Source organism: Chaetodon trifascialis, chromosome 13, assembly GCF_039877785.1.
Source record: "Chaetodon trifascialis isolate fChaTrf1 chromosome 13, fChaTrf1.hap1, whole genome shotgun sequence".
Taxonomy (NCBI): domain Eukaryota; kingdom Metazoa; phylum Chordata; class Actinopteri; order Chaetodontiformes; family Chaetodontidae; genus Chaetodon; species Chaetodon trifascialis.
The window spans coordinates 11,446,541-11,458,922 of NC_092068.1; the positions used below are offsets into that span (position 1 = coordinate 11,446,541).

At 42.4% G+C, this 12,382-nt stretch overlaps 1 protein-coding gene across 6 annotated transcripts in view; it reads right to left on the reverse strand.

The window, feature by feature from the left end:
* Positions 1 to 12,382, reverse strand: part of pde10a (phosphodiesterase 10A) — a 57,237-nt gene that overhangs the window by 10,821 nt on the left and 34,034 nt on the right. For 4 of the 6 annotated variants that reach the window (XM_070977044.1, XM_070977046.1, XM_070977048.1 and 1 more), the window contains 6 exons: positions 5,118 to 5,146; positions 3,723 to 3,846; positions 2,665 to 2,714; positions 2,405 to 2,545; positions 1,715 to 1,870; positions 519 to 569 (listed from right to left, as the gene is read on the reverse strand). In XM_070977044.1, coding sequence (XP_070833145.1) covers positions 519 to 569; positions 1,715 to 1,870; positions 2,405 to 2,545; positions 2,665 to 2,714; positions 3,723 to 3,846; positions 5,118 to 5,146 — 551 coding nt within the window. The remainder of the gene's footprint in view (positions 1 to 518; positions 570 to 1,714; positions 1,871 to 2,404; positions 2,546 to 2,664; positions 2,715 to 3,722; positions 3,847 to 5,117; positions 5,147 to 12,382) is intronic. The other 2 variants (XM_070977045.1, XM_070977049.1) reach the window with 1 other exon arrangement.

A 12,382-nucleotide genomic window follows, 5' to 3' on the forward strand; every position in this document is an offset into this window, starting at 1 on the left:
CGTCTCTCACAGGACACATACAGCATCCTGCGTGTACTGTAAACAAACCGACTTGCTGTCGACACACTTGGCTCTGGGCCACCATCATGTTTTTCAGGAACAACAGAGTGTTTTGCAGCTAACCCAGGAGTTCAGTGTGCTGCAGTGCTGTACCGCTCACTGGGCCTCAGGTCCACTGTGGCCAGTGCTGCAGTGGGACGCTGCTTCTCCGAGGTGTTGTGCTATTTGTTCTTATAAGAACAGCACTGGGGCGTAATGACGTCTTCGGGGAGCTGTTTGTTGAATCTATGGCTTAGTTGATTGGACTGGGCCCAGTGACAACCCAGTTCCTGTACACAGTGGATTTCCCCATTAAAAACACCAGTGCAGAACCAGAACAAACAAAGTCATCCAAGAGCATAATAAGTGGGACGGGTAGGCTTAACCTTGTTCCAAGTCTTTAATGTGTTACAGCGCAGTACAGCGGCTACAATGTGCAGTTTCAGATTGAAATCAGTTCTCAGTGGAAGTTTGCTCACCTGTACTTGATGAATGGCAACCGATGCCCACGCTAAATTAGCTGTTGCAACCTGAAAAACAAAGCGAAGGTTAGCCCCAAAGAACCGCAGCCAAAAGAAAAGAAAAGAAAAGAAAAAGAAATCCCAATTAACACAAGTTATCACACATTTTTAAGGTTCTCATGAAATTTCCTCTTTTGTGTATTTCAACACAATTATCTGTTCTGCACACCAGACACTCTCATAATCACAGAACAGCCAGTTAGCCTACAGAATCAGAGCCCCTCTATGGACACAGACTCACACCTGTAACACTGCTATTCAGTTGTATTTAGTATTGTGGATTAAGACTTAAGCAAAAATGTGAAATGTGAAAGGGGGCCCTCCCATTGATAAAGCCACAGAGAATTCCACACAGCTCTGCATCCCCTCAGCTCTAAAGAGCGTTTTCATGTCTTTCAGCTCACTTTGGTTTTTATGGCCTGGTCTTACTTAAAGGTTCTCGTTCACTCTCACTGATCTCATCAACCTCTTTTCCTGCAGCTGTTTGATAAACACACTGCACTTGCAGAACCAAATGCAGACAAGGTGAGCAACTAGCTGGTGAACACAGTGGGAAACATACAATGCAAAGAGCCTCAGGAGAATTAATGCTAATGCTGCTCTGCCTATGCTGTTAAGTGTAAATAACTGACGTATCACTTCATCTCAACACCTCCAAGTAGCTTAAGAAATCAGTTGTTGCAGGTTTGTATAAAATTAAATGAAATGTCTAAAATGCATTCTAAATGTATTCTTCCTCTAAACCTGACATTTATTTATAGTAATACCTGCTTGAGATTTAACCAAAAATGCTGCAACATATGTAAAAATAGTACAGAATCAGGAAATCATTATGTAATATTGAAAATGCTGTCAAGAGGTGGTTTGTTTATTGGAAAGCTAACATGAACAGACTTGCTCGAGCAACCTGTATATTAAGTAATTTTCAAGCTCAATGCACAATGTCTTTTTAGAGAATGTATTTCATTTGCACAAAGTGGAAAGTCCTTGAAGACAACAGCGTTATTAACTATTTTTCACATTGAACCGAACCCCGCAAATCTAAAAGAGATCTTAAACAGATCCAGATTAAGGTGAATACCAGGCTAACTGTAGTTCTGTGAGCCTTGCTCCAGCTTCCCATTCTTGGTGTGTTTTGTCTGGGTCAGACTGACCTCCTGGTGGCTGAGGTTGAAGGGCTCCTTGCCCCAGTGCCGATGCAGCTCCAGGATAGCAATGAGGTCCCCGATGGCAGTGAGGATGGGGAGGCACAGGACAGAGTGAACATGGATCCCTGAGTCCTGCCCTGTGCCGTCGGGGAAGCGCTCGTCCTGCAACACACACAGGTCAGTGAAGGTCGCTATCACCAGGACTTTCATAAAGCAGGTCAGTGTAGGTAGTACTTCCACTAATGTAGATGACAAAGAAGACAACATGTGCCTGTCAGCAGGGCAGACATTTCTGCGTTTGAAGCTGTATCTCCTAACCAGCTGTAGCGTGATTAAAACTTGAACTACTGTTTTATATTTGATTTTTCGCTTTTTTGAGGCTTGGATGTTTCTCTCCGCAAATCAACCTTGCTCCAAATTTCCTTAATTTCAAAGTCCTCCAGAGATTTTTCAAGCTTTTTTCTTGGACATCTCCTCCTGTTCACAGTGTGAAGCATCAGAGGACACTGGGCCTCCAGTCTGAAAAGTCCCTATTTCACTTATTACGTAAGTGCATCGAACCAGGTGGTGATTTGATGAAACATGAAGTACACAGAGGGCATAAAGAGATCTGCAGTCAAACATCACAGCTATGCAGTGAACTGATAGATTCCTATGATGAGTAAATCTGCGCTGCTTGCGTGCAAACAGCCTTACCCCCATGATGTCCTCTACTAGCAGTGTTTTGCGAGTCTTGGCAACATGAGCGGCAATGGTTGTCCCAAATGCGATGGGGCCAGAGGGGATGAGGCTCGGAGGGCCATCCTTGGCCCCCGTTGGAGTGAACAAACATAAACTCTATTGAGAAGCATAGACAAGAGCAGAGAGAGCAAAGAAACGCAGAAAAAAATGAGAAATACATGCACCCAAAAACATTAGTGTATAAAACACCTTCAGCAAATGTCCTCTGCACTTACATTGTTGCATTCTCCCAAGAAGTAAAGTGCAAATCCATCAGCTTTTGTTGCTGTAGAAATAAGAGGCAAACAGGTCACATGTGCTTTAAATACAGTCCAGTAAAACCTGATGCTAGCTGCATGTGCATGTTACATCATCTCATGCTGTCCAAAAATAAATGGCAGGTATAACTGAGAGGAAAAGTGTGACAAGGAGACAACAATCCAGTTACAATCTAATAATCTATTAACAATGTCCCACAAAACAACGAGGGCACTCTGACCGAGGGCTTTGACTGCCATCCAGTTCATCTCATTCCCAGTCCGCCTTTCCAGTCCCATTTCACACTGATATATGGGTCATGTTATCATACACTGTGACAACGGAGAGACTGGTGGAGAGCCAGATGATCGAGTTTATGAATAGTGGGTTTGGGTGAAATGATCCTTTGGTTTAACTCTTTGACAGCATGACCAATGCATAAAATGCAACATATCAGACTTTGTCTGAGACAAGTCCTGGACCAGTTCAAATTTATCAATATCGGGCATTAAGAAAGATTCTAATATTATACTGTTGTTTGGTCATATGATCCAGTTTCCTAGTTTTTTTATACCCTTTTATAACTAATTCCATTTTGGTTTAACAACCTGAACGGAGAGAAGAACTATGACCATTCATTTCAACATAATTCTCGCTTCTTATGTTTTATAAGAAGAAGAAGATTTTATATTTATCATTATTATTTATAAGTTTTTATATTTATTTTTCTTATTGGAGCAGCACATGGGTGGGGTTAACCACAGCGGGCAGCTCAGCTGATCTAAGAAAACTACTCTTCTTGTATCATTCACTGAACTGAATCCAACTGCTCCTCTTTAAATAAATCTAATGTGAATGGTATTTTGAGTCTTTGGCCCCTCTCTCAGAGGGAGATGCTGATACAAACATTGTCATTATGACGCTTTTTTTCCCCAAATAAAAATAGATGTTGTCAGTGCCACTTTTGGGTTGCAGCACCGGAGTGATGTGAACCAAACCTGAGAGGATCAATACGCTGCATCTAGTCTACATTTACCTGTTTTGATGATGTTGCACAACTCATAGAGCAGGAGTTTGTTGTCTCCTCCAGTGTCCAGACGCTGCTCCATGTAGCTGTTGAGTTCGTACACCACACCCTGCATATTTGTGTCCTGGTACTGCTGGACACAAGACACACAGAAATTGCAACTCTACAGCCTTGCGGCAAATACTGAGATTGAATTACAAAATTCAGCAAGTGCTACGGCAAAGACAAAAACGTGACAACGACCTGCGCTCTGTACCGCATCTGGTCTAATGTTACTGCAGCAGCTTGCTACTGATTCAAAAAGAATTTTTTTTGAATGAAACCGGATTATCTCACTGCCATTCACAAAGGCAGAGGCATTCATCACAACATTACCCTCCATCCCACCCTTCACTGCTGCATTCTAGCCCAGGGATCCCCTCACAGTCCCGAGAGGAGGCCACCGGAGCCCCACAGCTATGATTAGAGCCCTGGCAAGCGCTGTCTCTCAGCCTCAGCTTAAAAGTGTGGTTATGTAAGAGGCAGACCTCCTGCCTCATACGGGGCCAGAGAGCCGTCTATTTCTGCGCCTGCAGAGAGGGTGAGGACAGGACGGCAGGGAGAGTGGTGCACTAGAAAGTCTCCCCCACGGGATGCCTTCTATCCTCCCACATCCTGTTTGCACAGACGTATGGATGACGCACTGAGGGGTCGAGTCGCCCTCGTTTTTTTTTTTTGTTGTTTTTTTTTCTCCCATGTCTGTGTGTATGTGTGTGAAGTCCCAGGTCTGGGGCCCTGCTGTGGGCACTGACACCTGGCCTCCTAAGGGCATGATGGTGTTAAGATGACAAAGGTGTGAACATATGTATGTGGAGCACAGGAGATCTTCTCTCTCCTATGACCTTCTTGCCAACTGTCTCACACATGACGAGTGAAGCAAATCTTGTTAATCATTGCTGACCTCAACACTCACAGAGCCTTTCTGGACAACTCCAGGCATAAGCATCACTACTGTGCTGCAAAGAATGCACAGGTATGGATCTGTGGACTACTTCACGCTGCTGTTCATATTTTTCCAGTAAATGTGACAAAGTCGCCATGGCACTGTTCTGAAGAAAGTAAGCACCACAGCAGCAAGGACAATCAAAAGTGTTGTCAAAGTGCATAGTTAATCTGCATCTTAATGAAGCACACCAGGACATTTTTGCAGTCATTGAAGGACATTATGTGCTGTGCTGTCCTTGAATTAGTTCAGCCATAGTGTCCATTCTTGAGAAAGAACTCAGTTAGTCACTTAAGTTAGCTTTGGGAATTAAGGGGCAAGGTAATAAATAAATAAACAAACAAAATAATAATAACAATAAAAATAATAATAATGTGCATTGTCACATAAATACGTACACATAAAATTGAGCAATGACCTACCCTGCTGACTTCTTTAGCTGATGTGTCATCTGTAAAGAGAAAAAGCACAAAGTTAGAAAACAACTCCAAACAAAGCTAACAGGTGGTTGAGGCATGAAGAATCAAGTTGTGTACAAACTGTTTTTGCAAAACTTTAATGGCTTAGAAATAAAAATGCATCCTGACAGTATTCAGTATACTTGGATAGGATACTTCAGGCACAAGCCTACTTGGTCTGGTATGACCAGCAGCTTATGGTGGCTAATGTTGGCAAACGTTCGATGGATATTGCAATATAACTGACATTACAGAGTCCATTCACAGACTTGAGGACTCTTCTATCTGCTGCTACACTATGTTTTTCCATTTACAATTAATGAATTACTTCATTATGTGACCACAGTGGCTGTTGTTTGGCACAATACATACTGTAGTCTTGTTTTAATTAATAGTGGTTAGCAAACAGGATTTTACACAAGTGTTATTTGTGTTAATAAGCAACCAGAGACGGAATCAACTTTGCATTAAAAAGCAACAGGGTGAGTCACACACAAGATAAACCTTTATTGATCCCCAGCAGGTAATTCGGTTCAAGCTGCAGCACAATGACAGAAATGAGTACAGGTAACAGTGAAAAGTCAAATAAATAAATAACAGAGGTACAGAAAACTAAAAGAATAAAAGAATACACACTATAAACTATAAAACAGCGTATGGAGGCAAAATTAGAAGGTAATCTGTCCTGGTTGTTTGAAGGTTGGGTGGATAAACAAAACCATATGTTGTCCTCAACAGTCGTCAGGTGAATGATAAATGAGCAAACACAAGAAGATATGCAGTACCCAAACCATTAATATTTTTTACGCACGGATGTGTGGAGGAATATTTCATCTACTTTTGATCGACTTAAATTATGTTCCTTAAAAAACAGAATTAAGAGAAGCTTTAATTTAACTTGACAAGTGCAAAATTTTGTGGTGTTGAGGTCAAATTCCTGGTGTGATTTCAGGCTGTTGGAGAGACAGCAGACATATGACTATTGTCTTTGGATGCAGACACTAAAGTATGTGATAATAATGAAACTTCAGCCAATCGTAACAGTTTCTGGATCTAAAGTCTGGGAGCGGGTCTGGCAGCGCTACTTGGGATGAAAAATAAAGCCATTCACACAGCTCAAGCAGCTCTTCATGACACATGCATCAACAGCACACGAGAACAGTGACTGCTCAGATCTCTTTGGGAACTTTTCATGTGATCACACCATGCAAAAAAAGTGGGCAGATATCCTGAAGTGCTGACTCGAGCTGACCCTCTTTTGAAATGAGCCTCTTTGTACATGTGAAGGGAGATATCACAGCCAGCTACATTGTTTGTTGTTTTAAACATTCTTCCAGTATGCTCTGAGTTTCCTAACTTAGCCATGAGAGCTATTTTAGTGTGAACCCCTGGCCAGGCATGACGTCAATCAGAGGACAGGGAGCTGCACTTGAAAAAGACTTCAAACCCCTTTGAAAAAAAGGAAAAATACACGCACAATCTCTTTTATAATGACTTGTTGATGCACATGAACCCCTTTGACAGATAAATTTTACAAATATAGTACGATACCTGGTCTGCATTTTTTATATACAATCAATACTATACTATCAATTTCATATGTGATGTAGTATATGATGTGTACATGGCATAGTGACTAATGTTGGAGGACATTAGGGCATTTAATATTCACTCTTTTGGACTGGATTGTTACGTATTCCACATTATTTCATTTGTAGTATGCAGTGTGCACAGTGCCTCATGCCCCACACGCCCAACCCCACCTACTTGGCTGTCAAAGGGACAAGCAGCACTGCCCCACCAGTGCCTGACCCACCAGCACCTGCCCCCGGGAGTGAGCGCTCACTGGAGAGGAGGGTGGAGGAAAGTTCAAAACCAAAAGCAAGCAAAAACACAAACACCCCGGTCAACAGGTGATGTGATGCAGAGAGTGCAAAAATATAACATGCTATTACTACAGCTTATAAGGAGGATCTGGTCTTTTTTGAATGGCACAGGTGCAGGGGGGGCACCGCATATTAGACAAATATCATTACTAATATCTCAATCACATATCTCACTCCTACATAAGAGCTCTCCCATTCACAGAAGTATTCCCTCTGCGAAGGCTTGTGGGTCCCCCCCAGCACTCAAAGTCCCTCCTGAAGGAAACGTTCACGAGCCACTGTTTGTGGTATTGCAGGTCCAATTACAGTCTGGCAAACCATCTCTTTCTCTCCTGGCATCCCATGTGTAGCAGTCCCTGTGGAACCGCAGGGAGAGCACTGAGCACCGTGTCCACACACTGAAAATATCTAAGGGGCCAAAAAGCGAGAGGAAGTGGTTGTACTCGCAGGCTTTACACCCTGTAAGATGAAATGAAAGATGAAAAGAACACTCCTGCGCCTGGGAACCACCAGAGATACCAAAGCAAGTGCCCTTTAAATCTCTTGTGCTTGACCAATTGCTGGGTTGGACCAGTTCCTGTAGTTTCTTTAAAGTAAGCGTGCATGGCCACGCACATGTTCAGCAGGCGCAGGTCCAGCAAGACTCTCATATTGCTGGTTTTCCTGGTGGGACAATGCTCTCGGTCCAGCAGCTCTAACATAAAATAAGCTCCAGAATACATAAAAATGACAATTTGCATGTCCCGTTAATGTTTTGCAACAAAAACATCTCTGTTTCATCAGGTACTAGTCTGGGGATTAACCATAAGGATACAGCTACCCCTGGGGCAGAGGGAAGGCGCTGTATGTCTACAGGTGTGTGCATGTGTGTGTTTTATCACCATACAATGTGGTCAGCCGTCATCACAGGGACAGGGACAAGTAGCTTGTTCTAATGCCATCCCATACTTTCAGGGACACTGCTGTGCTTTCAGTAAACACAGGAGGAGAGGGCCGACATGTTCTTAGAAAATACACTGCCAGCTCACTCAGCAGTGAACACTGAACACAACTGTCGAGCAACTCCTGAGAGCAGCAGAGGCTAACCAGACCTCATCGAGGAACTTTGTCACTCCATCCAAACTTTTTCTGAACCGGGACAACCTCAGTGAAAATTTCTGTCAGGCGTGCAGCCATGGGATGCACAGCTTTATGTTGGCAAGCATCAGTTCTGGATATGGGCTACTACTCGTAAACCAATGCTCTGTGGGCAAAGTTCCTTTGCTCACAGAATGACAGGGCTGCATGGTTAATGTAGTTAATCACCAATCATAATTCGTTTTTTTTTTATGCATACTATTTCCACATTATTTAGTCCTGTCTTGGCACATCAGTTGTTCTCATCTCGCACGAGGTTAACAGCTAACACAGAGGAGCAGGCAGCTATGGCTGGAAAGAGAAAACCCTCGCACAGACCATTTTTGGAAAAACAGAACAAACAGCAGTTAAAATAAATGGATCAGCATGACATCAGACAGGAAAAACCTTCTCTTAAGTGTCAATGTAGAATTTTATTCTAGTTCCAACACCAAGATAATAGCAGCACCACATCAGAATATCTGTGGAAATTAACCAATAAATTCTGATACTCATCTGAGTCTGCAACCAAAACTTTCTTGACTGTGGAGAGCTAGGAGATAAATCATTTTGAAATATTGATTCTTTGTCATCTCTTATCAGAGGCCTGACATGCTGTTTTTACTGTTTATTACACTGCTTGTGTGGTTGTAAGTAAGAAAACAAGATCTGCTGCCGTCGCTCTGATAGTTATGAGAGTGAGAGTGAGAATTTGTTCACCTAATTCCATAAATACCCACAACAAAACGTGAGGACATTTAAAAAACCTTTTAAGACTTTTATCATGATAATCATAATAATAGTTCACTTACAAGCACAGAGGTCTGGTGAACTGATGGTGATAATGAATTGAGGACGCACTCACAACATATCAGCGGCCCTGAGCTGAGGCTCTCCACTGGGGAATTCTCCCCCAGTCAGCTGGGTCTAATGTGCATGATACTTGATGGCCACTTTATTGATCTGCTGCCACAGATACACACACACACACACACGCACACACACACACACACACACACACACACACACACACACACACGACGGTCAGCTAGCAGTGACTCAGCAGTCAACATGCGTTGACCCAGTGCTGCATCAACCTGCTCCGTAGAGGACATGCGGCTCCCTGTTTTCCCCCCACACTAGCCCTCCACTTGCATTTTTACTGTTTATTTTTATCCCAATGCTCTTTAAATAGAGACATCACTGAGACTTCCTGTCAGGTGGTTATACATCTTGGAGACTTCTCAACAACTTTGAGAAAGATATTTTCCGACATTCGGGTGAGAAGAAGCTGTTTAAGAGCCAAAACCTTTTGTTTTACAGACTTCAACAGCAAATCTAAAAGTTGTTTTTTTTTCCCAGTATTTTAACCAGCAGCCACTGAGTGCTGTGCAGGGGGGCCTCCTGCCCCCTCCTGATGGAAAGCCCTGCAGGTGAGACAGTGCTCTTATCACAGTGATGGGGTATGAGGTTCAGCTACACAAGCACATCTTTGTCTGCTTGCCACTGCCATCCAAACACATCTGAGACACAGTATCAGCTGCTTTACAGCTCAGCCCAACTCTTGCCCTCTGGAGCTCAAGCAAGAAAGACACAGAGACTCAGTCAGACTTCCTCCACAAAGTTCTCCCTTATTAATCGGACAGGCAGCCCCAACTTGTCAGAGATACTCAACTTTATTATTAACAAAATTATTATTACTGTTGTTACTACTACCTCTACTAACAATAATAATAACAGAATTGGTCAAAGATTAAATTAGATTAAATTAAAGATTAAAAAAAGGGGATTAAGTTGCATATCTTAAGGATTGTGGCTGTTGTTTGGACAAATGAAGTAATATATAAATGTAACAGGGCTCTGGAAACATGAAATTGTTATATTTTACTATTTTGTGACATTGATTTATTTACATAATAATTGATATCTTCATCAGCAATAAAAATACTAATTAGTTGCAGTCCTAACTCAGAGGTAATCTAATTTTCACAGATTAATCTGTGTCTGAATTGCTCTTCTTTGCTCACAAATTTTGGGAATGAAGAAATTTACGATGAGAACATGAATGAAACACAACATGGAAAATCTGTGCAACTTTTAGCAGAAAACTTTAACACACTGCAGACTTTATCCAGCCTTCATCCACAACTCTCTTTGCATTAGCAGAAATTTAAAAAGGCTTTACAGTCCAACAGCCACAGTTGTTTCATGTGCGCTGTGTGTGCATGTGTGTGTGTGTGTGTGTGTGTGTACACTGCAGAAGACACAGATGCGTAGATGAGTAACGAGGGGCCTCCGGAGACAGCAGAGGATTTGGGATTTATATTAATTATCTCGTGACAGCGTGTGGTGTGAAGTAAACACTGCCAGTGGGACAGTGGTCAAGAGAGGTGTGATGGTCAAATGAAATCAGCAGGGATTCTGGGAAACTGTGTTCTGTACATGGTGCTCAGTAAGATGCTGCTGTCACACTGTTATGACACTCCAACACCTGCCTTGTAAGCTAGGCTTGGTATATAAATACATCTATGAAGCAATAAAGTACAGAAAAAAGAAGAGAAAGCTACAAGAAAAGAACAATCCTGTAATTAAGACAAGGCTCATTTGTGTAAGTATAAGAAGTTTTTTTCTGAAACTAAAGGCTGTAACACAACCTTTGCACAAACACACCCTCACACACACACACTTGTGTGTATGTGTACCAACAAACTTATCCAGTGTAGCCTATCACATGATAAGTGAGAACGGGACTGGCTGTAGGGACTGCTTCCAGGAAGCAATAGTTATCTCCCTGATGATCACATGATGACAGGTCCTGCTGCTCCTGCACTCATAAAGACTATAAGACCTATCTGATCTCTAGAAGGTGTCACTGCAAGAATGGACACTGAATTCGATAAAAAGCTACTTTTATCAGCACAAATATGCACAGAAAAAACAAGCTTCTTTACAGTACAATGTGTCATATAAAAATTTACAAGTCAGATTCCAGCCATCATTGCAACACAGTGACCATTCAGCCTGTGTGATGAACCAGAAATTAGACAGTGCTTGTCATTTGAGTGGATACAGCCACTGAGAGGGAGATGGAGAGAGGCTTCGGAGTGGTGCCTAAGTGTCTGCTCACAGTGGTCCAACTGAGGAAGTGGACTCAGAGTGATATTACTTATGTGATGTAAAGATCAACACAGAGAGACAGAGACAGACGTGTGGCATAATGAGAGAGCTGTAAGGCTGATTACTGATGTTTTCACCCTGACTCTGGTCGCCTTTCGTACAGCTCAAGAGCCCAACTGCGCTGAGCTAATGGCTGCATACTATTCAACACCTGCACTTTACTGAGAACTCCAACAACTTTCAACCAACTCAGCAAGCCCAGTGTGAGTCTGGGGTGGTCACGACAGAATACATAAAAGCCATTTTAATAATGTGACGGTCAAAACTGCAGGGTGAAAATATGGCTACTGTAAGTCACTATTAGTCTTTTTAATCTATATATAACTTAACACTCAACACCAAGTCCACGTAGGATTGACACAAGGACACAGAACACTGAATAGAAATATACCCTTGTGTTTTTAGAAGAAAAAGAGTCCCTTTAAAAGAATACTGCACTGAGTTTGTATTGCACTCCTCTACCATTGTTGAACTTGCAACGTACAGTTTATTCCACACATTCTTTGTCCTTGTCAAAGCATGACACCTGCATTACCCATAAGGCAACTCAACCAGCAACAGTTTGGTCTGAGATTTGAGTGTGCTTTGCTAGTAGCCGCTAACCACTACACAGAATGCTCAACTAACTGACTATTAACACCACTAGTTGACACTGTGCATTGTTGTAGACTATTCGTGCATCTGTGGTTTTAGCAAGGTGCAGTAATAAAGCAATGCAGCTGGGGGCGCTGTCAGAAGTGGTTGCTGACAAGTCAGTCATCATGCGTGACATTAACACTGTGCAGTGAAGCACTAAAGCAGAAGACATGAAGCAAGAGCAAGAGGCAGAAAGGAACATGGCTGCATGTCCCTGTGCTCAACTACAATCAACAGTGAGGAAATGCTTCATCAGAGCATAGAACATAGATTTGTTTGAACAATCATTTTCTACGTTATGCCATGTTTGACAAACAGAATTTAAGGTATTTACAGAAGGAAAGACTCTGGCTATCCCTGCAAGAAAGCAGTCGCATTATTACTGCCGTCAAATGGGGGTTTAGTCCAATCAGA